Source organism: Mesoplodon bidens, assembly GCF_964165515.1.
Source record: "Mesoplodon bidens genome assembly, chromosome: 9".
Taxonomy (NCBI): Eukaryota; Metazoa; Chordata; class Mammalia; order Artiodactyla; family Ziphiidae; genus Mesoplodon; species Mesoplodon bidens.
In genome coordinates, this window is record NC_138166.1 from 89,568,466 (window position 1) to 89,595,877 (window position 27,412).

Sequence of the window (27,412 nt, forward strand, 5' to 3'; positions counted from 1 at the left end):
CTTTGAACAATACAATTCCATTCTTATATTCTTATGGTAATTGAAAAGCTAAATGTATAAGACATGTTAATGACTGTAGCTGAAAGCAGGGTGCTCACTCTGATTTGTCTTTCTGCTTTAAGATACTGGATGATGAAGCAGCACAGGAGTTAATGCCAGTGGTAGCAGGTGCTGTATTCACCCTGACCGCTCACCTAAGCCAAGCCGTTCGCACAGAACAGAAGCAACCAGTAGTCTTGGGACCCGGAGAGGCTCATTATGCTTTTGTGCTTGATAACTCTTGCACCTCACCTCCGCCTGCAGAGAATGCAGTGATGGGGTTTGCGTCTATTGGAGATTCTTCGCTTCATATCATATTGAAGAAACTGTTAGACTTCATTTTGAAGACAGGTTTTTTCATCTAAATTTTCTATAACTTACAACTTCTGTATTTGTTTTAACTTAATTTGAAAAAAGGTTTTTACGCTACTGTATTTTCCTAGGTGGCGGATTCCAGCGAGTGAGGACACACCTGTATGGCTCACTGCTTTATTACTTACAGATTGCCCAGAGACCCGATGAACCAGACACCTTAGAAGCAGGTAGAATTAGATTTCTGTCTTTTCTGTTTTTAGAGATTGGTTACTTTAAATTTTTTTTAAAAATCACCTTTTCATCTTTTGGCTCAGCGAAGCTTTAATAAATGAGTCTTTATGGAATCAAAGTGCTTGCTCTAAAGTCAAGGAAGAATGTTTAGTTTTCTAACATTGTGACAATAGTACAAAAGTAATGTAAGCACAGACCCTCAAATACTACTTTAGCTTATATATTTTTGTAACTCCCACTCACCTCTGGTCCCATTGAACAATACATACAGTACATATCTTTTAAAATAGCTCTGTTATTCCATAGTATAGAAGTACCATTTGTTTAACCATTTGCCTTATTCATAAGTGTTTAAATTGTTTCTAATTTTTTACTATCACAAAAAAGCTGCATCAAATATTCTTTTATATGCCTATATATTTCTCAGGAAGGATACTTCATGGTGGAATTTCCATGTGAAAGAGGGTGCACATTTTTATTTTAATAGATTCTACCAAATGGCCTTCTACCAGTTTAAATTCTCATCAGTAGTATACATATGTCTTTTTGTACTAATGTGAAGTTTTTCTTGGATAAATTCCAAGGAGTAGAATTTCTTGGTCAAAAGATCTGTGTATTTAAAACAATGATAAATCAACTTTGTAAACTATTGTTATCTTTTTTCTTTTTTTTTTGACTGCGCTGCTCAGCCTGTGGGATCTTAGTTCCCCAACCAGGGACTGAACCCAGGCCCTTGGCAGGGAGAGCGCGGAGTCCTAACCACTGGACTGCCAAAGAATTCCCATATAGTTAGCATTTTTAAATAAGAGTTAATAATATGGATTCTTTCATCGCCAAATGTGAAAAATGTTTTTAACTATTCAGGAGACCAGCGTATAATACTCTTTGCCAGAGTTACTCTGCTATTTAAGAACTTGTCATAAGTACCTTCTCATAATGGGCTCCTTGTGCTTTCTGAGAACCTTAATGAGTATTTGTTATTTTGTACACAGATTCTTTTTTTTTTATATATAAATTTATTTGTCTGTTTTTGGCTGCGTTGGGTCTTTGTTGCTGCGCGTGGGCTTTCTCTAGTTGCGGCAAGCGGGGGCTACTCTTTTTCGTGGTGTGCGGGCTTCTCATTGCGGTGGCTTCTCTTACTGCGGAGCACGGGCTCTAGGCACGCGGGCTTCAGTAGTTGTGGTACGCGGGCTCTAGAGCGCAGGCTCAGTAGTTGTGGTACACAGGTTTAGTTGTTCCGTGGCATGTGGTATCTTCCCGGACCAGGGCTCGAACCCGTGTCCCCTGCATTGGCAGGCGGATTCTTAACCACTGCGCCACCAGGGAAGTCCTGTACACAGATTCTTAAAAACCACTCTGTGTGTAAGACTTAGATTATCTCATATTATTCATTACTGGCTATATATTTTTGTATAATATCTCCCTTAGAATGTAATAATAGCCAAATGATGTATTTATAGGAATTTCCTACCAGCATAAATAATGCACAAAAATATTTTTAAGGTCGTTAAAAATAATAGTTCAGAGAAACTTTTTAAACAAATAGGAACTTTTTTTTTTTTTTTTTTTTTTTTTTTGCGGTAGGCGGGCCTCTCACTGTTGTGGCCTCTCCCCTTGCAGAGCACAGGCTCCGGATGCGCAGGCTCAGCAGCCATGGCTCACGGGCCCAGCCGCTCTGCGGCATGTGGGATCTTCCCAGACCGGGGCACGAACCCGTGTCCCCTGCATCGGCAGGCGGACTCTCAACCACTGCGCCACCAGGGAAGCCCAGGAACTTTTTTTAAGAGAGATAATCCGCCAATACACCTCCCCCATTTTCCTCTTGACTAAAAAAAAAAAAATTTTTTAACATTGTATTTAGTTGAATTGGCAAAAATCACCACTTAACCACTAGATGGAGCTCTACAACGTGCTTTATAAGAAGTCATTATCAAGATGTGGTAAAAGCAGTGTGACCATAAAAGAAGATTCTCCTTTTTTAAAAAAAAAAATCTGTTATCTTTTTATTATTATTATTATTTATTTTTATTTTGTTTATTTTGGTTGTTCCAGGTCTTAGTTGTGGCTCACCGGCTCCTTAGTTATGGCATGCATGTGGGATCTGGTTCCCTGACCAGAGATCAAACCCAGGCCCCCTGCACTGGGAGTGTGGAGTCTTAACCACTGTGCCACCAGGGAAGTCCCTCTCCTTTGTTTTTAATTTTCAAATGATCTATTTTTAGAGCAATTTTATCCCTTAAGTAGCTTTTTTTTCTTAGTCATAATTACTGCTTATTTTGACTTGTTTTAGACAGATAGCAAAGTACTTTATTCCCTAGATACTAGTATTTTTAATTTTTAAATTAAAAATATTAAATTTAATAAATATTAATTGAGCACATACTTTTGTGCCAGTGTACCTATTTTCTGTTGTTTTAAAACAAAAACTGAATTTTTAATGTTTATATACTTATTTTTTGATACCACTTTTTCTTTACTTTTACATAAACATATGTACTGAATACTGGGCAGCCATTTTCCCTGTTTGGTATAAAAGGAATCTGACTTAGAGAGGCTAAGTGACTTACTTCTTTTTGACAGATCTGAGAATTAGAGTTCAGTATCAGCAATGTAGTTGTAGCTCATATCACAAATGACTAATTTCTAATAGATAAAGAGCATCTACAAATCAATAACCCAACAGAAAAATGGGCAAAGGATATGAGCAATTTAGGGAAAAGGAAATTCAGACGTCTCTTAAGCATAGAGTTAAATTTCTGAAAATCCATATGGGTGGATCCTATCACTTTGAGCTGGCAATGCAGTAGATCTGGGGAGGAACCAAAGCATATTTTGGGTTGGCCCAAAAGTTCATTTGGGTTTTTCTGTAAGATGATACGGAAAAACCCAAATGAACCTTTTGGCCAACCCAATAATTTTTTTGATAAAATTATTTGGAGGATCTTATATGTTTCCTTAATTAAAAACAGTGTAGTTCAAATCTGACATTGCTTTTGCATATGTAATTCCTGGGGCTTAGTTGACAGCCATTGACATCACAAATATCTCTCTTTGCATTTTTTTCACTTTTTTTTCCTCTCTCTTTTTCACCAGTGACCACTAGAAAGAAAAAGTGGATAACCTGACCAGAGCCTAAATGTTTAATATGAACCCCAATTATTATGTTCTTAATTTCTCTATTGATCTGTTCCTTAAGCTCTAGTATTATAAAAATATTTCACATTTAAAAACAGATTGATAATGACAAAGATATATACTTTTCAGCATATTTTTAATCAGATTAATGTTTTCAATAAAAGTTTATAAAGCCAACCTATAAAGTTATGCTAACACCTCAGTGTAGAGGATATAGTTTATCCTCCTTAATTTTATTTCTGTGAGATTAGCCCTGTTTGAATGTTTTGTTGTAATTTCAGTAAAACGGATTATATTGCTTTTAAAACAGATTCATTTTTAACTTTCCATTTTCTAGGAGCTTATCATTCAACTTTAATTTATAGTTGATTGATATAGCTGTATGAAAGATGTCAGTTTGAATTTTTAATTTTAAAATTGTTTAAATTGTTGTAATTTTAAGCACTTTTATTATAAGTTTTTCTCATATGTTCTATTTTCTTCTAAACTGGCTTTTCTTTTTAAGTTTGACAAGTTAATGGTACTCGGTAGTATCTTTTATTTATAAATAAGAATTTGGAATTATAATAAGAATGAGGAATTTTCTGCTCTGCTCATAATTCTTCTGGGCTATTGTGACTTTTGATCAAGAATATTCCTGTTGTTCTTTGTTTATGAAACCATAATATCCAATCATCTTTTTAAAAGAGATTAGAAAAGATAATCTCTTGCCATTATTAAATTTTTTAGGATCCTATCATGAGATTTTCAGTTTTTATGTTCTAGGTGTTAGTATGATCTAGAATTATAGTACAAGTACACCTCTGATTTTAGTCATAAAGTAGTGGGACTAAAAGGATTTCATAGAGCATCTTGCCTGTTGTTAACTCCGTTCTTGTGAATCTGACTCCAATAAGTGACTTAAAAATACAGTACCAGCTACAGGAATTCCCTGGCAGTCCAGTGGTTAGGATGCCGCACTTTCATTGCCGAGGGCATGGGTTCCATCCCTGGTCGGGGAACTAAGATCCTGCATGCTGCGTGATGTGACCAAAAAATAAAAATAATAAAAATAAAAATACCAGCTGTAGCTATATATGTGCGTGTAGTGGGTGCAGGCTTTATGCTTGATGTGAATTTAGATGTACATTTCTCACCACTCCTTTTATTTTTTTTACAACCTGAGTCAGGTCCTAGAACCTTAGAACCTGACTAAAAATTCATAATCAGATATTTAAAAAATATCTTTTGGGGCTTCCCTGGTGGCTCAGTGGTTGAGAGTCTGCCTGCCGATGCAGGGGACACGGGTTCGTGCCCCGGTCTGGGAAGATCCCACATGCCGTGGAGCGGCTAGGCCCATGAGCCATGGCCGCTGAGCCTGCGCGTCCAGAGCCTGTGCAAAAAACAATTTTTACTTTTATTTTTTTATTTAAAAATAAATATTGATTATAGGAAATTTAGAACATACTAATAAACCAAAGGAAAAGTCACACATTTTACCCTTCTAAGATAACTATCACGACATTTTGGTTATAGCCAGCCATCTTTTTTTATTGATTTAAATCTTCTGTTTTCTCTCTATTTAGTATTTTATCAGCTTTTCCTGCCTCATTAAGTAACATTTTTAATACCTGTATAGATTTTGCCACTTATGGATATACCATAATTTATTTAGCCTACCCATTTTTGGACATTTAGATTATTTCCCCTTTTTACAATTCAAACAAAAATCAGTAATCATTTGGTGGTTGATTATTTTTAGTTGTTCCAGGAAGCAGGAAATATTAATTGGGTTCTTGCTTTCATAAAATCTTTTTTTTTTTTTTTTTTTTTTTTTTTTGCAGTACGCGGGCCTCTCACTGCTGTGGCCTCTCCCGTTGCGGAGCACAGGCTCCGGACGCACAGGCCCAGCGGCCATGGCTCACGGGCCCAGCCGCTCCGCGGCACGTGGGATCCTCCCGAACCGGGGCACGAACCCGCGTCCCCTGCATCGGCAGGCGGACTCTCAACCACTGCGCCACCAGGGAAGCCCCATAAAATCTTCTATCCTAGTAAAAATGGCAATATATGTGTTTATAAAACAATAAGCCTTAAATTGGATGATATAGACCAGATGCCAGCAAGCTTTTTCTGTATAGGGCCAGATAATAACTAGTTCAGGCTTTGCAAGCCATATGTTCTCTGGTGCAACTACTCAACTCTGCCATTATTGTGCAAAAGAAGCCAGAGACGTATGCTATGTTGCATTAAACTTTTATTTACAAAAACAAGTGGGAGATCACATTTTGCCCATGAGCCTTAGTTTGCCAACCCCAAGTATAAATTACAAGTTTTATAAGAGTTAAGAAGAGAAAGGAAATCAATAGTTTTGCTGGACTCTTCTGGTGGGGTTGCATATACATAAGAATGTTTGAACTAAGGAATTCATGGCTAAAATATGTTAAACCTATAAGGTAGTGGCTTTCAGACTTTTGTCCAAAGCCTTTATTCAGATAATTTTGTGACAATCCTATGCGTAAAACAGAAGAGGAGATGCCATAGCTCCTCAGGCTGGGTTCCTGAAAACCCACCCACCGTGGTACCCCACCCTGAGAGCATCTGGTGGCATCCCTGGAGCAGTTTCTAAACTTGCCTTTAAGCTGTCAATCAATCAGTAATTAATATTTGAGCTTCTACTATGTGCTAGACACTGTGCTAAATTCTGGAGAAACAGTGGTAGACAAGACAGAATCCGTTGTTAATAAGCTTACACTCGATGTGAGCAGACAGATACAAGCATGGAAACTAAAAAATAACATAATTTGAGTAAATCTGATAAATACTGTGGAGAAGATAAAATAGTACTGTGATATATTGTGTGTGGGGTGGGAGGAGGAGGGAAGCTGGATGTAGTTGAGGAAGCAATATTTGATAGAGGCTGAAATGATGAAGAGGAGGCAGCCTTGCTAAGATCTGGGGAAGAATATAAAGAACAGCTAGTGCGAAGATCCTGAGACTGAAGGAAGTGCTGAATTTGAGGGCTAGTGTGGCGGCAGCGTTGGGGTGGAGGTGGAGAGTGGAGGGAGGTGAAATAGAAGTAGATGGGACCAGGTGACTGAAGGAAGTGACACGGTTGAGAAAATAATCTCATACCCTGCTTTGACACTATTAGAAATTAAATATGACTAAAACAAAATCAAAGTAGTGGTAAAGATATTTTAGGGAAAAAATATCCTTAAAACTCTGAAGGTTTGACTGCTGCAATCTTTATAGTGGAATATAGACCACATTGAGTGTACTTTTTTTTTTTTTTTTTTTTGGTACTCTCACTGTTGTGGCCTCTCCCGTTGCGCAGCACAGGCTCCGGACGCACAGGCTCAGCGGCCATGGCTCACGGGCCCAGCCGCTCTGTGGCATGTGGGATCTTCCCAGACCGGGGCACGAACCCATGTCCCCTGCATCGGCAGGCGGACTCTCAACCACTGCGCCACCAGGGAAGCCCTTGTGTGTTACTTTTATTTTTCTTGGTTAAACCTGCTTTGTTTTGTCCTCCATTCTGATCACCCTGTCTTGAGAATCTTTCCTCAGTTTAAAAACTGCTACCATTGAGGCTTCCCTGGTGGCGCAGTGGTTGAGAGTCCGCCTGCCGATGCAGGGGACACGGGTTCGTGCCCCGGTCTGGGAAGATCCCACATGCCGCGGAGCAGCTGGGCCCGTGAGCCATGACCGCTGAGCCTGCGCGTCCGGAGCCTGTGCCCCGCAACGGGAGAGGCCACAACAGTGAGAGGCCTGCATACCGCAAAAAAAACAAAACAAACAAAACAAAAAAAAACAAAAAACTGCTACCATTGACATATATACACTACTAAATCTAAAATAGTTAGCTAGTGGGAAGCAGCCGCATAGCACAGGGAGATCAGCTCCATGCTTTGTGACCACCTAGAGGGGTGGGATAGGGAGGGTGGGAAGGAGACGCAAGAGGGAGGGGATATGGGGATATATGTATACGTATAGCTGATTCACTTTGTTATATGGCAGCAACTAACACACCAGTGTAAAGCAATTATACTCGAATAAAGATGTTAAAAAAAAAAAACTGCTACCATGTACTAGTTGGGGAAAAGTCATAAGATTAGTTTCAAATACAGATTATTGCTTTATGTAGTGTATTTATGAAACTTTTCTAAAAGGTTTACAGGAATCTATGTAAAGCATATGATCCTATCTTTAATTATCAGTGTTCCTTGAATTAAATTAAATTTAATTCATTTAAATGATCTTCATAATGAGTATACCTTTTCTTTTTAATAAATATTTCAATTAAAAAATATAAAAGAATAAAATATCTGTTTTTTGGAAGCAGATCTTTGTCTACTTTGTACCTGCTCCTTTGTAGCCAAATTCTCATAGATCTCAATAAAGGATAAAACCAGATTGATTAGTGGAATAAATACAGGAATGTTTCTCCTGGAGTTTCATAATTCATTTTGATTTCTTTAAGGATAGTTTATCCTTTTCCTAATACCATTGTTATCTCAGTGTACATGCATGGAATAGTGCATTGTGTTCTTAAAGTTTACCTGCCTAGACTCATTGGTTGATGGGTCTTTGTGTGCAGGCAATAATGGAAGGATTCTTCTGTTGTCGTCATGTATGAGGTGTAATTACTCAGTTACCAAACTGCTTTTTGCTGGAGTGTTTTATATTTCTTCTCTTGTAACCCTTTAGCCAAGAAAACCATGTGGGAAAGGCTGACTGCCCCTGAAGATGTGTTTAGTAAATTACAGCGAGAAAACATAGCCATCATTGAGAGCTATGGTGCTGCCCTCATGGAAGTGGTCTGTCGAGATGCTTGTGATGGTCATGAGATTGGAAGGGTATAGTAACTCCTGCTTAGTATTATAATTGGATAGATGTTTTGACTTATTAAGGCATAAACTGGATCAGCTTTTCAAATGTATGTTATATATTGGGAATTATTTTCTGTAATATATTTTAGTGAATTTTCTTATTTACTGTAATTTGGAATTTCTGTTTTGTTCATTCATATGTTTTGTTTACTTACGTTCAGAATCCTTTAGTTCAGACTGTACCCTCAGAATAATCTTTTTGCTAATTTTGAGATTTGCCTTACACTGGTAGAAATTAACCAGCAGAGATGCTGGTTAATCAAGATCTTGGCATAAGAGAATGCTGGATACGTAGCTTTTATACTGAATGTATCTTTCTCTGCTTTTTCAAGGAGTATTTGCATTTATATATCTTTAAAATATTATGTCATCCTGGTGATAATACAGTGAGAAGATAATTCCCTGCTGGTGGAAAATTACATAGCATTTGAATCATGTACTCTCTCAATTATGTTAAAAAAAAGTATTTGGGAAGACATAGAACAAAGTAATCTGTGTTTGTCAGATAATGTATTTTCTGTATAGTTTTCTGTTTTCTACAAGGAGCATGTGAAACTTTACAATTGGGGGGTGAGCTATTTTTAAAAATCCCTTTCCTCCAGCAAGTAATGTTTAGATTTTGCTAAAATATATTTAATGCCATTATTTTAATGTGTTAGGTTTTGTTTCAGAAATATAACTTTACCCTGAAATTTTTTCTTTTATTAATAAATCAAGATTCTGGATACATACACACATTTTTCTCAAAAAAAAAAAAAGAGAGAGAGAGAGAATTGTATTGCAGGCAACCATTCTCCTTGTAAGAAAACTTTTAAACATTGCCAGATAAAGGGAGTTACTGTTGTTGATTTTGGTAGCCATCTCCACATTTTGGATTTTGATCTGTTCTTCCGTCAGATGCTGGCACTGGCTCTACTTGATCGGATTGTCTCCGTAGATAAGCAGCAGCAGTGGCTTCTGTATCTTTCTAACAGTGGCTATTTGAAGGTGCTTGTGGACAGCCTGGTAGAAGATGACCGTACTTTGCAGAGCTTACTCACTCCACAGCCTCCCCTTTTAAAAGCCCTTTATACTTACGAATCCAAAATGGTAAGGCTTTATATTCACTTGAAGTTAGATCAACAGGTCATTTCCTCTTGGGGTTAAGGATATATTAAAGAAAATTAACGTGGCCTACATTTTGCATGTTTCTATCATACAAACTTTAATCATTTCTAAGGAGTTTTAAATTTGGGGACATGTGCTAAAACTGTATCTTCTGAGCATTCCAAAGTTGAGTTGAAATGGTCCTGAGAGGGTTAGTTGGGTACTGAGACTGCTGCTTACTCACTTCGATTGCTGGTGGTGGCAAAGCCACATGACACCCAGTGGTCTGTGAGGAGAAGAGTGAGCACAAATGTCCTTCCGCAACGAAAATCAGACTGTTAGTTGCCTGTTGAGATTCCAGTGTAGATGTGCTGGTTCTACTTGAAACACAGGATTTTTCAGTACAGTATGTATAATTCATTTCTTTTCCTCCAAATCTGTTTTAATTTCTGTTTCCTCCTGCTTAAAAATACCACAAATGTCACAATAAGAGAAGCACTAGGGCCTCCCTGGTGGCGCAGTGGTTGAGAGTCTGCCTGCTGATGCAGGGGATATGGGTTCGTGCCCGGGTCCGGGAGGATCCCACATGCCGTGGAGCGGCTGGGCCCGTGAGCCATGGCTGCTGGGCCTGCGCGTCCGGAGCCTGTGCTCCGCAGCGGGAGAGGCCACAACAGTGGGAGGCCCAAGTACCGCAAAAAAAAAAAAAGAGAAGCACTAAAGTCTTAGATTCTTCATTAATTCTGTTTTCCCTCCTTCCTTCATTTATTCAACAAGTATTTATTAAATATCTGTTACATGCCAGGTATGGCACTAAGTAGTAGAGATACAGCTGTGAGCAAAACAATCTTCCCTGCCCTCCATAAGCCCACATCATGATTGAGTTGAATGCTTAATCCATGCAAGGCGTATGTAGCACTTCAGATACGCTGTGCCATTTACTCCTCATAAAAATCCTATGGTTAAGGTGGTATAATATACCCCTTCCTAGCTAGCTCAGAATTTCTCTTCACCAATGATTACAGATCAAAAATGTGCTATGAGAAAGTCTCATTTTAATGTGAGACCCTTGGCTCTGATCTCTGTACTGATGACTTTTGTTTCATAACTTCTTAGGCATTTCTCACAAGAGTAGCCAAGATACAACAGGGCGCTTTAGAGCTGCTGAGGTCTGGGGTGATTGTGAGGCTGGCACAATGCCAAGTCTATGACATGCGCCCAGAAATGGACCCACAGGGGTAAGCATCCATATCAATTTCTTTTTTTTTAATGGTTTTTAAAATTTTTTTAATTTAATTTTATTTATTTTTTATACAGCAGATTCTTATTAGTCATCCATTTTATACACATCAGTGTATACACGTCAATCCCAATTGCCCAATTCATCACACCACCATCCTCACCACCCCCCCACCGCCTCTTTTTTTAAAGTTACCAGTAAAGGATTATTAAGGAAAAAAAAAATTTCAAACACAATTTTGCCGTTTATAATTCTGTTGGAGCAGTACTCTCATCTTGATGGTTTTGTTTGGTCATATACCCCTGCCATTAACTAATAAATGAAAATTGCTAATAAGGGTAAAAGTGGGTAGGGACCTAGTGCTTTCCATTTTAGAGCAGTAACGTAAGAGGGAAATGGGAGAGCATTTTGTTAGACGTTTTTCTTCCCAACTTTATTGTTCTGTTTAGTAGAAGTACATGTTTTCGGTTATACTGGTCTTTTAAAATATTGTAACGAAATTATAATTTGTTGTGGATTTTCTTTTCTTGATGACTTGAATAGTATTTTATATTTTTCTCATTTTAACATTTTACCAACTGCTTGCTAATTTGAAAGCTTCAAGTGAAATGATTTTAAGTTTCAAACTTTCTAGCAGATTTCTCAGTTGAGTTTGAATATTAATTTTTTCTTTTTTGTCTACATGGCTTCAGTGTTGTTAGGGCCTATAGCATACTCTCCTACTGTTAAATAACATTTAGGTCAGTTTGAGTAATTTTCCTCAAAAGATCCATTGCCAAATTGTATGTTTGAGTTTTTTAGGCTTAACTATAGAAGTATTTTACTTCTAGAAAAGAAAATTTTTTTAGTATAACTTTCTAAGGTTTTAAACACGCGAATTGTTACTTTTACCTTAGGTGAAGAGGATTGAGTAAATTGTGTTCCTCAGTTCATGGCACATTATTACTGCCTGTCTTTGGAAAGCCTTTCTGTTATTTCTTTTTATTTCCATATTCTGCTTTCATTCTCTTCTCTTCAACAGGCAACCATTTTTTTTTGCTCAAAAATTTAAATAGAAATATTTACAATAAATAAGAGTTTATGAATACAGTGCTCTGAGACCTCATCTTAAAGGTCAAGTGATTTTACAATCTCATTTTAATTTTTAAAATCTTGTTTTATTTTATATAATGGACAATGTAGATTCATTTTTGGCTTTGGGTGTACAAGAGGGAAATTTGGGGAGAGTAACTTTTGTTTCTGTCTGTTTCTCACACATAGTCTCTGTGGCCCAAGGGAACATTTAGAGTAGAATAAGTATGTTTGGGGAATTTTAGCACCATCTTTTCAAATTAATGCAATTATTCTTTACGAAGATTTAAAAAAATTCAGATAACTGTTTTCACTAACTGTACCTCTGGGATACAGTGTCCTCATTAGTAGCTTCACATCTGAATTAGCCACCTGTGATTGTTTGCCGTGGAGATGGTTGGGGACTGTTTTAACTGTTGGACTGTTGCTCTCTCCTTGTTCACTGGATGCGAATCAAGCATGTTTGGCCTGAGAGATGCCCCAGTGTTCATCCCTACTCCAGTGGACCGGTACCGCCAGATTCTGCTTCCAGCTCTCCGCTTGTGCCAGGTCATCCTCACGTCTAGTATGGCCCAGCACTTGCAGGCAGCAGGGCAGGTAAGAGGAATCCTTGGTGTAGAGATCATCAAAATCTTTATTTTACAAATGCAGAAGCCCTAGGCATAGAACACTTAACGTGAATTTACCTTAATTGTTCTGTTTATGGCAGAGCTGGGTATTGAAAATAGACCCCTTGCACTTTGCTCTGAACTTTATTGGCCTGTTTTTGTACTCTTGTTTGAATGAAACACCACAGCTAATTAATAGAATAGTGAGATAGAAGGCAAGAGATCTAAATTTGTTGTTCTGCAAAAGGAAGCAGTTATTGTGATAGAAATAAGCTGGCTTCTAAAATGTAATTTAACCAGGTATTTATTAGAGAATGCTGCTCCTTTTATTAGACCTTGCAGAAAATACAAAAGATATATGATGATGCCACATTTAGTTGTGATGTAACTTTTGTTACATCAATGAGTTATTGATGTTACAGAATGAGTAATTTAAATAAGTGAGTTTCTAATAAAATATTTTTCCTTCAAACACCATAAATTAGTTTTATTTTCATTGCTTTTCAGTGAAATCTTCAAAAATATGTTTGTTTCTTAGAGTAATAATACAATATACAATTTAACCTTTCACTGATTAATTAGGCTTATTACTAAGAATCTGCAGTTTTTTATTGTGTTGCTCTATTATTATGATACCCTCAGGAATTAGGACACATCCTAATAATTTATGGTGATTTTATCTGCTTTCCCTGCCATCAGTCTTCAGGCGTATCTTCCCAAGATAGAATGCTGCTGTTTCTAGTGTGCTACCTGATTTTATATTGCATTAGTCTAAGTGACATTCTACCCCTTTATATGCGGCCTTTGAGTCAGTTCCTTAACACCCAAAAACTTAGTCTTCTTCTTTCTCGAGATTAAGGTTTTTTAATAGAAGTGGGAGATTGTGATACAAGGCCAGTCTTATACTGAGCATAGAGGAATTACCTGAGTAGCTTCTTTAAAAAATACAGATTACTGAGTTTCATGTCCAACAATGATGGGCGGAGGCCAGGAATCTGTATTAAAAAATAAAAGGGGCACAGTTCCTGAGAGATTCAAATGTTCAGCCAGTTGTGGTGTAGTCCCTGCCTTCAGGGCATCTATAATCTAGTTAAGAAGATGTTTGAATGTGAAAATGAGTAGTCTTCTCTACTGGTACACTGTAAAATGCTAAGCTGAAAGGGCAGAGTTTAGAGGTCAAGATTTGTATCTCATTTATTTTCATCATATCAAAAGGAGAGTTAGACAAAAGCTTTTATGTGATTGTCCCCATGTCACACTAGTCAGACTTTCACAGAGCAAACTTGAATTCAGTAAGTCATTTTTTTTAAAAATAAATTTATTTATTTATTTATTTATTTTTGGCTGCATTGTGTCTTCGTTGCTGCGCGCAGGCTTTCTCTAGTTGTGGCGAGCGGGGGCTTCTCGTTGCAGTGGCTTCTCGTTGCAGAGCACGGGCTTTAGGCGCATAGGCTTCAGCAGTTGTGGCACGTGGGCTCAGTAGTTGTAGCTCGTGGGCCCTAGAGCGCAGGCTCAGTAGTTGTGGCGCACGGGCTTAGTCGCTCTGCGGCATGTGGGATCTTCCCGGACCAGGGCTCGAACCTCTGTCCCCTGCATTGGCAGGCGGATTCTTAACTACTGAGTCACCAGGGAAGTCCCAGTAAGTCATTTTTGAACACACTCATTTTAAATTCATGTTCTAGTTCCATTTAGACAAAAATAAAAAAAAAATAGGGGTCAAATAATAGTTTTCATACAGTAGTTCCAAGTTATATTATACTCTTCTATAGTAGCTTCTAAGTGTATTAATCTCTAAACTTTGAAATAATCCTTATCTTTAGCTTTCTTATGAAATTTAGTTAGATGTTTGCTTCTTGAAGAAATAAACTACGTAAATGCAAAAGACAACTGCTTATCTAATATTCATTACATTAAATTACTTGCTTCAATGTTATTAAACAGGTGGATATAAATTTATAATACAATTTTCTACTCTTCCACCTCTGTTTTTCCATTTCCCCTCCTTTTCTTCATCTTAGGTGTTGCAGTTTCTCATTTCTCATTCTGATACCATACAAGCAATCTTGCGCTGTCAGGATGTTAGTGCTGGGTCTTTGCAGGAATTGGCTCTGCTGACAGGAATTATAAGTAAAGCAGCACTTCCTGGTGAGTTGATTATGTTGAATGGATTTTTACCAGTGCTTTACAGACTGACATACACTTAATAGAATGAGGTTATTATTACTTTGCAGGTATATATGACTTATTTGTGATTGGAACTAACAGAGTTAACTGCCTTTTTAAAAAATATTTATTTAGTTATTTATTTTACTTTTGGCTGCGTCGGGTCTTAGTCGTGGCACACAGGATCTTTGTTGCGGTATGTGGGATCCTCTGCTGCAGCACGCGGGCTTAGTTGCCCCGCGGCATGTGGGATCTTAGTTCCCCGACCAGGGACTGAAGCAGCGTCCCCTGCATCGGAAGGTGGATTTTTAACCACTAGACCACCAGGGAAGTCCCCTTAACTGCATTTATTTGAAGTAATATGTTTATAAAAGTGATATATGGTCAGTGTAAAAAATTCAGAAAGTTCAAGAAAATAATTAACACTCAAATCCCACTATCTAGAAATTATCAAATGTTAACATTGATAAGTAGCTTTTCAAACATTGCTCTATGTATATGTATGTATTGGTGGGGGGAGGGGCGGTGGAGAGAAACAGACATACAGAGGTAATTTACGAGAATGGGATACCTTTTACATTCAGTTTTAGAAAACAACTATTTAATTTTACGTGAACTTTACAGATGAAAAACTAATTGAAGAGAAACTGAAGACATTGATGAATTCCAGACAAATGTTTCTTTACTACAAGTGTACAAGAGATATTAGTTCTTAAAAGATCACTATGATTAAGAAGAAAAAAAGATTATGCTAAATTACTAAGATATTTTGGTCATTAAAAAAGTTTTTTTTTACTACATATAAATTTTAGACAGGGGGCTTCCCTGGTGGCGCAGTGGTTGAGAGTCCGCCTGCCGATGCAGGGGACACGGGTTCGTGCCCCGGTCCGGGAAGATCCCACATGCCACGGAGCGGCTGGGCCCGTGAGCCATGGCCGCTGAGCCTGCGCGTCCGGAGCCTGTGCTCCGCAACGGGAGAGGCCACAACAGTGAGAGGCCCACGTATCGCAAAAAAAAAAAAAATTTTTTTTAGAGAGAATCAACTAACTCCTGATGTGAAAGATGAAGTAATGAGTTATTTTACAATTCTTCTTCCACGCTCATGTTGTTTGCTTGTATTATTTTTACTTTGTTGAGTAAATATTATTTATATTCAGCCCTGCAACCATAATAACTTCAGCTATTTAGTTTTACTTGTATATTTACATGGATTCACAGAAAAACACCAATTCTTTTTTTTCCTCCTATAGCTTCACCATTTCTGAGTTCTTTCTTTTGATTTATCTCTTGGTGTTTTTAATTCATATTGAGGTCCCCTCCCCTAAGAAAAAGTATATAATCTTCCCTGAATGCTCTAATGTTTACAAATATCTAAAGGTTGCCTTTATTCTTGAATGACAGCATGGCCTACTATTAATAATAATGTCATATTTTTTACAAATGAGGAAACTGAGGCACAGAGAGGTTAACTTGTCCAAAGTCACACAAATAATACTGTAGGGTTTTTCATGCAGTGTGGCTTCTGAGTCTGTGTGCTTAACTACTAGCCTATACTACCTCCGTCTTTATATTGCTGTGGAGAAGTCTGAGGCCAACTTCTGATTCTGCCCCAACACCCGCAATATTTTTTCCTCTCTGGGCATGCCTCAGTGCCTGAGCCCTTTGTGTTGGGAGGAGAGAGTTTGGCAGGGCGGAGTGCAGTGCATATTACGGTACTTAGAGCCTGTGCTCATTCTGAGGAGATCCCAGGGTCAACTTCACCCAGCCTTGGAGTGTCTTAGTCCTGTGTGCTTATTATGTTCATTTCCCCACTTCATTCCAGTGTCCTGAGATGATAACCAAGACAGGCCACCCTTCTTGCCTTTACTAAGGTCCCATAGTGCTATGTAGTGGTTCTTCTCCAAATGGTTTTTACGTTGGTTTCTCCTAATTACTAGTTCTCCTGATTACTTAATTTACTTAATCACCCAAATGTGCTTCTTCGCAAATTGTGGGGTCTCTATGAGAATTTGCAAGAGTTTGTTGGCTTATCTTCTTTTCTCTGTACTGCTTCTGAGGGGTGGGATGAGGGTCATGAGTTGAATTATGCTACTTACTCCCCTGGAGTTTTCTTCATCTCCCCCCCTTTTTTTTTTTTTCCTTAACCACCACCATGCTTTAGTATTTATGGTGAAAGTTGGCCCCTTTCCCTTTTTGGTGAATTTCATTTATTTGTAGGTTGATTATAGAAGGGACATTCTATGATACTACTTCATTCTGCCATCTTAATCCAGAAGTCCTGAGTTAGTACAGAGAAAATTTACCTTTTATCAGATCCTCTGCCAAGGTGATTTTATTGATGAATTTTCCTTTTGTTACTTTTTAAAATTACTTGAAATATTCTGTATTTTGCTAATAGCAGCATTTAACCCTGTCACTGTATTAAAGTTTTCTTCAGAAAGGCACAGTTTATTTTAACATGCTCATGATATATTCAAACAAAATAAAAGAATAAAGCACCCTGACCAGCAATTCCTGCTCCCTAAAAGGAACCAATTATCAATTTATACTTTGATTTTCTAGCAGTTTCTCTGCACATGGTGTAAACATTTTTTCCTCCCTACACAAATGAAATACCATACACACTGCTCTGTAATTTTTTCCCCACATTATGTCTTGGGGATTTTTTCTCATCGGCATGTATAGTTCCTACCTGACTCTTTAATTGGTGGAATAGTTTTCCAATTGTGAGGTGGTTACCCAGACCCCTATGACACGTTGACTGTTTCCGATCTTTTTAAAAATGTCAAACTGTTTGGCATTTAATAACTGTGTGTGTGTGTGTGTGTGTGTATACATATACATATACATTTTTGTATATATGAGCTGGTAGGCTTGCTAAGTTCCTGGCAGTGCTTGGTCAGATATAAATATACATATATATATATATATATATATATTTATACATATATACCATTACGTACGTGTGTGTATGTATACATACACACACACACTTTAAAATAATTTTAAAAGATAATGCCAAATTACCCCCCTAATTTTTAAAAATAACTTTAAAAAATAATTTATACGGGGCTTCCCCTGGTGGCGCAGCGGTTGAGAGTCCGCCTGCCGATGCAGGGGACGCGGGTTCGTACCCCGGTCTGGGAGGGTCCCACATGCCGCGGAGCGGCTGGGCCCGTGAGCTATGGCCGCTGAGCCTGCGGGTCCGGAGCCTGTGCTCCACAACGGGAGAGGCCACAACAGTGAGAGGCCCGCGTACCGCCAAAAAAATAATAATAATAATAATTTATACTCCTCTTAACCCTACTCTGCCCAGTTCAGCCCTTGATTACATATGGTTTTGTATTATCCTGTAATTTTACCATATGGTTTTGTCTTAAATGCTTAGCCCAGTACCAGGTATGTTGTACCTCCTCAACTACTTATCATCAGGTTAACTTTTTATCTGTGACCCACAGATATTCTGTAAAGTGTTTTGGAGTTGAGGATGATATATATGGTCCACAGCACTCAGGTGGCATGTAGCGGAAAGGTCTTAAGAATCTGAGAATTGGACTTCCTGGTGGTCCAGTGGTTAAGGCTGTGCTTCCACTGCAGGGGACTCGGGTTCGATCCCTGGTTGGGGAAGCTCCGCATGCCACTCGGTGCTGCCAAAAGAAAAAAGAATCTGAGAATTGCTAGTTTTTTAAAATAGAGGCAGCAGTTGGTGTGCAGGAGGAATGAACGAACTGGGGAACAGCAACACAGGCTGCAGAGATCAGAAAGGTTAAGGACAAACAGGAAAAAGCCAAAGTTCCATGGTAGTGTTAAGTGCAAACTCCAGCTTTCAAGGAGTTAAGATGGAAAAGGAGGGCATAAGAATCACAAGCAACAAGTGGAGAAAAAAATATTTCAAGAATTTGATATTAACCAGGGTTTTACTTGGTTTTGTTTTGTTTTGGAGTACAAGGGAGACCTGAACACATTTTTAGATAGTGTGGAAAAATCCTCTGCGGTAGGGTAAATTTTAGAGAGTAATTAAATAAAGTGATTCTGGGAGCCTACTCTCCGTGGAGGTGGAGGTGGGAAAGGGAAAGGAGCTAGTGGAGCAATGAGGCGCAGGTGAGGTAACAAGCCAGCATGTGCCAAGTGATATGAGTATTTTCTGTAGGTTTGTGTAGAGGTTGATGGGCTGAGAAATCTAAAAGGAGGAAGGCTTGTCATTATAAGGAGCAAAGGATAAGGTTCCGGGTTATGTGCTATGGAGTGTATGCTTGGAAGTAAGAAATGGATTAAAGGGATTGTGAAAACACATGGATAGTTAGGGTGGCTGGGACCAGATCAGCTGGGTTCTCCTCATGGCTACAGTCATGGAACAAAGAAACACACCAGTGGAGAGAATGACCCATGGGTTTGCTTGGAGGGCTCAATAGCAATAAAGGGAGTCCATGGTACTATAAAAGGTTGATCAGCTTTAGGGATTTCATAATGGGTCCAAACTGAGAAATTGAATGGCAACTTTTTTGTGTATGTGTAAATGGTACTTTGCCTAAGGGAAAAGAAAAAAACTCAAGTGGTACAATACATAGAAGAGATAAAAGAAAAAAAATGCATTTCGTTCTTAGTGTTTTATATTCTGAACTGTTACATGAGAAAGTAATTTACTGCTGAGTTTAGAAAATTTTAACTTTTATGTTTATAAATAAAAAGTAGATTTTTCTCGAAAACTTTGAAGTGCCTTTTTGAATTACTGATTCAATCTAGATTTAGCTTGCATATGACTGAATATGTGGTATGGTACACTTACATATTGTGTGGTGGTACACAATCTTTGTAAAGTCGTATTTCTCAAACCTCCTTCATGGCAGAGTCTGTGTCTATTTATGCATATCTATATAAATATATATATTTATACCATTCCTGGTTTTTTAATGTTTTTATTTTTTTGATTATAACACTACATTTAAAAGCATTCCAAATTTTATAGGTATACTAAGTGAACTTGATGTTGATGTAAATGAAGGATCTCTAATGGAGCTACAGGGACATATTGGAAGATTCCAGGTAACTGATTCTTTCTTACTTCTTTTTTATTTTTATTTTTTAAATTAAAAAAATTTTTTTACTTCTTTAAAGAGCAGCTGTAAGACTTGTAACAAAATACAACAGTCCTCTCACTGATCCTCCCCATTCTGCTCCCTGAATTTGGGTAAACCCAGCAACGGTTTTAATTGATTCTTTCATATCTCTAAATAATATGCTTATGTTACTACTACTTGATTTTCCAATTTTAAGAGTCATCTATTGACCTTCCATCGAGAAGGATGGGAATTTAGATCTCTTTACTCCTGTTCTTCTGTCATACAATATGTACCTCTCTCGTAACGTGTCCCCACCCCCAACTCTAATTGTATCATAATTTCGATTAGATTAATATTTAGTGTTATATTATTATTACTATGAAATGTCATTTATGAATAAGCCATGGATGGACCATATGTTACTTTTCTATACAACACTTTTTCCTAGAGTAATTGTTTCTTTTTTTTATTTGCTTGGTTTTATGTACTTATTTCTAATTTATTCCCAAACTCTCCTCCAGTTATGTAATCTCTTTTCAATATATTCAAACAGAGTAGATAGCTTATCAATTAGATATTTTATCACAGTCTTTCTGGGAGCCTCCTGGCCTGCTTTGATTTGAGCACCTTCACTTTTTTTTGGCTGCAGAAGAATTATATTTATATAGTAGAATTTATATTCCATTGTTTTTGATACAGTAATTTTCTTAACCAGTCCTCTTTTCATGAGCTGTTTTTCAAGTTTCCAAAAGAAAAATGCTGCCATCAGCATAATTGTTATCACTGGGTGCATGGGTAAACAAGTAGTACATTTTGAGTCATTGTCAAATAGCACTCCAGAAAGGCTTGTACTCTCTCTAACCAAGCCAAAATACTCTTTTGTTTTGTTTTTTTAAGCCTTCTAACTTTTTTCATTGGTGGGGAGAAAAAAATATTTTTGATGCATCTTTCATAAGGTAGCCTCTGGAAATGTGTTAGTGCATCTGTTTTTGTAAGAATAGCAAACAGCCAGTTTTAAGTTTTAAAAAGAGTATTTTGACAAATTAAATTTATATTATAATCTCCTTAGTATGTTTTGCCTTATCCATACTTACTATTTAAACTAACATCAGTTTAAGTTAGATATTATATAATATATATGGATATATATATGTAGGGGTAAGTGTGTGTATGTGTAATACCAATGTTTTAAATGTGTTTTTATTGTGCACTTACTAGGTGCAGAACACTGTACTAAGCACTTTAAATACAATTCAATGTCTCAGGTAATCCTAACAATAATCTTATAAGATAGGAATTGCTATTATCACTCTAGAAATATGAACACAGAGGCTTGAGGAACTTAAGTAACTTGTCCCAGGACATATAGCAAAAAGTCATGTACCTGTTACTGGAACCCACATCTCTGATTCTGGACATACTGCCAATTTTGCAAAGCTTGTCCTTTCCCACTGAGAACCTTAGGAACAATTATATTCTCAGGTGAAAAGTACCAACATTTCAAGCAAATGAGCTTTGCGATTTATCTGCCAAGGTTTCTTCTGTGTTCCCAACTCCTTTTTGAAGTCCCCAGAAGCAGCCACAGGAGTAAGAGCCTTTAAATTTGAGCCTCAGTAGACAAAATTATCACGAATCTGCTTCTGTTTGCCATCTCATTTTGCTTCTCATTGTTTATTGATTAGTATTTATTTAATGGGAATCTACTAAGGAATTATTTGGTGTGATACAAAAAATCTTTGGCAAGCACTTAGATTTTAGTGGGGGTTAACTGCTAAAAGAATTAATATTCTTTTAATGAGTTGTCTGCCAAGTAAATACATTTGCAGAAAGGTACATTTTAATATTGCTAACTTTAGTTGGGTCCGTTGGAAGTAAGAGATTAGATGCTTTAAAGTGTGATTTCACTCCCCACTGAGTTTTTCTTTTTCATCTCCCTCAAGAAAGATAGGTCACTAACTTTAAACATACACAACTAGATATGAACAAGAAAGTATCTTTTCTTTCCTTAGCGCCAGTGCTTAGGACTACTAAGTCGCTTTGGTGGCTCCGACAGACTGCGTCAGTTTAAATTTCAAGATGATAATGTGGAGGGGGATAGAGTGAGCAAGAAAGATGAGATCGAACTGGCCATGCAGCAGGTAAGAGGAGTGAGAGTTGTGGAACTATTCTTCAAGCTTTTTATGTTTTTGGAGATATTTGAGAAAAATAATAGATGTGGGTAATTTTACAGATTGATTTGTAACTTTGTTGTAATTTTACAAACTGATCTATAACTTTGTTCTCCTTCAAATCTGGATTTCCATGATATGAGGCATTTGGGGAGCTAATATTTTTGTTACTGCTTGTTCTTCCTTTGTAGATTTGTGCCAATGTCATGGAATATTGCCAGTCACTCATGTTACAGAGTTCCCCTACCTTTCAGCATGCTGTGTGTCTCTTCACCCCTAGCCTGTCAGAAACCATTAATAGAGATGGGCCCCGGCAAGGTGAGCTAGCTAGTTCTTTCTTTCTGTATTTGAGGAATTAAGTTGCCAGGATTATGACAAGCTCTAGTTGGCCCCAGTAAGATGCATTTTTTTTTTTTTTTTTACCACCAGTAATGAATGGGAAATTTTAAAAACGACTTCTTTAAGACGGAGTGATGAGGAGGTACTGTTGTCAGACCTGTGGATACAGCTGGAGAACTGGAAAGAATAGAGAAATTTAAGATTTTCTGAGGATGAATCTGGAAGAGCCATGTGGGGAGAGTATAGTTTTATGTAGCATGTGAGACCCAAAAGGCTCTAGGATTGGAGAGTAAACTAGCCAGGTGAAAAGTATGAAAATAGACAGTTTGTATGTTAAATCATGTTAAGCTGAATTTAGTGTCTCAGTTGGGTTTTATATTTAGCTCCAAATTTCTGTAACATAGCAAAGTAAAATTTCGATACTTAGTAAGCTGATGTAGCCTATGATTCCCTAGTGACCCAGTGGGGAAGATTAGGAGTATGAGGCCGGATTATGGATTGGTTAAAGCTTTTGTCCCATGGGACATTCAAAAGCCAAAGCCCGTTTGGATCTTGGTGGTTGTATTGTGATGGACTGGTGGTGATCTCAAGAAACCTTTTGTTTGAGATTTCTGTGAATCATTTTGTCACATTTTCATCGTCTTCAGGATCTTATTTTCTCTGAAAATTGCTTAATCACATAAAATATCTATTTAATAGAATAATATTATGAAAAAATATGTTATGCCAAGAACTCTTGTTTGTCTAACTCCATTATAAAATGTCCTAGCAAGTGGGATTAAGAAAAAATGTTTTATTGAGGTTTTTTATTTACATACAACAAAATTCACCCATCTTAGGTGTACAGTTTGAGTACTTTTTGTAATTTTATGCAGTGTGTAACCACTACCACAACCAAAATGTAGAATAATTCCCTCATCCTTAAAAGTTTCTTCTTGTCCCTTTGCATGTGATTGTTTCCTTTGACCCCCTGGTCAAGGTGTCTATTATTTTGCCTTTTCCAGAATTTTATATAAATGGAATCATACAATATGTAGTCTTTTTCGTGTTTCGACTTCTTTCATTTAGCTCAGTGTTTTTGAAATCCATCCATGTGTGTATTACTATTTTGTTCCTTTTTATTTCTGGCTGGTATTCCATATTAAAAATATACCATATGGGCCTCCCTGGTGGCGCAGTGGTTGAGAGTCCGCCTGCCGTTGCAGGGGATACGGGTTCGTGCCCCGGTCTGGGAGGATCCCATATGCCGCGGAGCAGCTGGGCCCGTGAGCCATGGCCGCTGAGCCTGTGCGTCCGGAGCCTGTGCTCCGCAACGGGAGAGGCCACAGCAGTGAGAGGCCCACGTACCGCAAAAAAAAAAAAAAAAAAAAAAAAAAAAAAAAAATATACCATAATATATCTCTCCACTAGTTGATAGACATTTGGGTTATTTCCAGATTTTTAGCTATTGTGAATAATGCTACTATGAATATTTGGATATAAATCTTTATGTGGACATAATGTTTTCATATCTTTTGATTAGATACCTAAGAATGCAATTGCTGGCTTCTGTGGTATGTTTAACTAAATAAGATACTGCCATTCTGTTTTACAAAGTACAATCATTTTGCATTCCTACCAGCCATGTATAAGAGTTCTAGCTGATCCACATCCTTGCCAATGCTTGGTTTGTCAGCCATTCTAGTGGTTGTGTTGTGATATCTCACTGTGATTTTAATTTGCATTTCCTTGATGACTAGTGATGAGCCTGTGTCCAGTTTTAGTACCATTTGTTGAAAAGATTATCTTTTTCTGTTTGGATTACTTTGATACCTTTTCTCAAACATCAATTGACCACATAAATTTGGGTTTATTTTGGACTCTCGATTCTGTTCCATTAATCTGTATGTCTGTTCTTTCTCTTAATACCACACTGTCTTTATATACTTTATACACACTGTCTTTATATACTTATTCTTCAATAGCTTTATATCAACAATAAAAACCACCTTGAAATCAGGTGGTTTAAATCCTCTAGCTTTGTTCTTCTTTTTCAAAATATCTTATGCTTAGGGTTTACATGGTTTATTTCTTTCTGTCCATTTATTTTCATCCTATCCATGTTTTTATGTTTAAAGTGCATCTCTTGTACACAGAGAGTTGAGTCTTTTTTTTCTTTAATCCATTTTGACTATCTCTGCTTTTAGTGATGTGTTTAGTCCTTTAATATTTAGTGTAATTATTGATACGATTGGATTTGGGTCTATCATTTAATTGTTTTCTACTTATTAATTGCTTTCTACCTCCTTTCTCTGTTTATTTTTCCTTACCTGCTTTAAAAAAATGTTTTATAGAATTTGATTTTAATTTTACTATCGGGTTTTTACCTACACTTCTTTGTATTATTTTTTTTTTAGGAGTTGCCATAGTTTTTCACAGCCTATTTATTGCTAATAGAATATCACTTCATTCAAAATTTACAACTCTTACAGCTGTATAGACCCACGTTCCCCCCTTCTTTTATGTTACAATTGTTACATGTATTACATCTACATACACTATAAATTCCCTTAGACAGTAATTTTTATTTCAAACAATTTATTGCTTTATAAGTAAAGAACAAAAGGGTAAAAAAGAAAAAAATAGTCTTTTGCATTTATTTAGATATTAAACACATTTGATGCTCTTTATTCTTTCTCAATGATCAGAGTTTCCACGTGGTGTTATTTCCCTTCAGGCTGAAAAATTTCTTATATAAGTACGGGTCCGTTAGTGATGAATTCTCTTAACTTTCTTTTATTGAAAATGTCTTGATTTTGCCTTCATTCTTGCAGGATAATTCTGCTGGATATAGAATTCTGAGCTGGTAGTTTTGTGCTTTCTGTACTTTAAAGATATGGTTTCACTTTCTTTTGTCTTCCATGATTTCTAATGAGAAGTCAGTCATTGATGGGAATATTGTTCCTCTATATGTAAAGTGTTGTTTTTCTGTTGCTGCTCTTGAGATGTGCTCTTCCTCTTTAAACAGTTTGACTGTTAACGTACCTTGGTGTGGGCATCTTTGTGTTTATTCCGTTTAGTGTTGTTGAGAATTTTTTATCTATACATTTCTTTGTTTTATCAATTTTGGGGAAATTTTGACTGTTTTTTCTTCAAATATTTTCAGCCCCATTCTCTTCAAACATATATTAGATGGTTTGATACTATGGTTTCTTTTTGTAATGCTCTTTATTTATAAGAAATAGGATGAGAACATTTGCTATACTTTTTTATTATTTGATTTACTCTCTCATGTAAAGTTGCATTACAGTTTATGTGTGTTAGCATGATTTCAAGGCCCTGAAGGTAAATGTAATGGGCAGATCATTTATTTTTTGCAAACATTCCTCCTTGTAATTTTTTGTTTATATCTTGGTATCATATGAATATGTAAATTTTACGTTAGCAACTATATTTACAGATAATTGAAGACTGGAATTTTTTTCTTCCAGTTTTATTGAGATATAATTGACATACAGCACTGTATAAGTTTAAAGTGTACAGCATAATGATCTGACTTATACATCATGAAATGGTTATCACAATAAGTTTAGTGAACATCCATCATCTCATATAGATACAACACAAAAGGGGAAAAATTTTTTTTCTTGTGATGAGGACCCCTAGGATTTACTCTCCCAACAACTTTTATGCATGACATAGAGCAGTGTGAATTATATTTATTGCATGGTACATTACATCCCTAGTGCTTATTTATCTTAAAACTGGAAGTTTGTGCCTTTTGACCACTTCAGTTGCTTTATCTTCAAGTTCACTTATTCTTTCCTCAATAAGCTCTATTTGGCAAAATATATCCAGTGAATTTTTTTTATTTCAGAAATTGTATTTTTCAGTTTTAGAATTTTTGTTTGATTCTCTTATCTCATTTCTATTTTCTCTACTGAGATTAACTATGTTTTCATTGTTTGTTTTCCCTCAGTTATAATAGCTACTTTAAAACGCTCATTCATTAGTTACCAACATCTGGTTTATCAGGGATTCGACTTGCTTGGTTTTCTTGTCCCTCGAGAATGTGTTCCATTTTCTTAGTTGTTTATATGTTGGGTATTTAAAATTGTATACTGGACATTACAAAGGTTTGAAGGTTCTAGATTCCATTATTTTTTCCCTGTATGGTGTTTTTCTTTTGTTTTGGCTTAATTACCTTGGCTATTTTGACCTGTGAACACTGATTCTTGGGTGACAGGTGCTGCGTCAGTTTATGTCTTTTGCCTTTAGCTGAGATGTTTTGAGTGTGTTACGTGCATGGTTCAGTTAGTGATGTGGGTAGCTATAGGGATCCCCTGTCTACTCTTCTGGGATTCCTCTAAAACTTTCTTCACTGGTCATGGTTTCCCGGCTTCTCTTCTTTTGGTTTGTCAGGCGTTAATGACTGTGCTTTTTTCATCAGCACTCCTGCTTCTGCATTGTGTTGCTTGTGCTACTGCTGGGTGTACTTAGCCCCAGGCCGAAGGCCATGAGCTGAGAGCTTAGAGTTGTACAGGTTCCATCTGCCCTCTTTCCAGTGCGCCTGCACTCTCCCTACCAGCGTCTGTCTGCTTCTGTTTACTTTGGTAACTTTAGGTAGTTATTTTTTGTGTTATGTCTAGGTTTTTTATTTTCTGCCATGAGCAGGGAGTGGGCTGTTGTCTGGTATGGTCTTAGTTTGACATATTTGGAAACAGAAGTTCTTAAAACCTAATAAGATACCTTTACTTAACAATACCTGTCATTCAGTGATTCATTTGGAGTAGGCTTGGGTGAGAGTATGTCTTAAAGAAATTGAGGAAGTAACTATAAAGATTTATAGTAATATTTTATAGAGTAAAGTGCTTAAATCATTCAAACTGGATATATAAAACAATTTCTTTGACTTAGTTAAGCAAATTAATTCTACATAGTTCTAGCTTTCTCCTATATTCAAAAAGTTTGCTGCCAGGAAGATCACTAGACTACAAAGGTGCAGCCCACCGGCATGAGGGAAAAGTGCTAGTTCAGGTGGCTCGGCAAATAGGAAAAAGGAGGTCTTCTTCACTTGGAGGGGCATGGAATGATTGGGAATCCTACTCAAAGA

The 27,412-nt window shown here is 37.1% G+C and overlaps 1 protein-coding gene across 1 annotated transcript in view; it reads left to right on the plus strand.

Moving 5' to 3' along the window:
• Positions 1–27,412, plus strand: part of NUP205 (nucleoporin 205) — an 81,609-nt gene that overhangs the window by 47,416 nt on the left and 6,781 nt on the right. The window contains exons 29-38 of the mRNA XM_081244787.1: positions 123–390; positions 483–581; positions 8,407–8,555; positions 9,486–9,677; positions 10,788–10,909; positions 12,441–12,579; positions 14,609–14,735; positions 19,720–19,796; positions 21,823–21,951; positions 22,173–22,299. Coding sequence (XP_081100913.1) covers positions 123–390; positions 483–581; positions 8,407–8,555; positions 9,486–9,677; positions 10,788–10,909; positions 12,441–12,579; positions 14,609–14,735; positions 19,720–19,796; positions 21,823–21,951; positions 22,173–22,299 — 1,429 coding nt within the window. The remainder of the gene's footprint in view (positions 1–122; positions 391–482; positions 582–8,406; positions 8,556–9,485; positions 9,678–10,787; positions 10,910–12,440; positions 12,580–14,608; positions 14,736–19,719; positions 19,797–21,822; positions 21,952–22,172; positions 22,300–27,412) is intronic.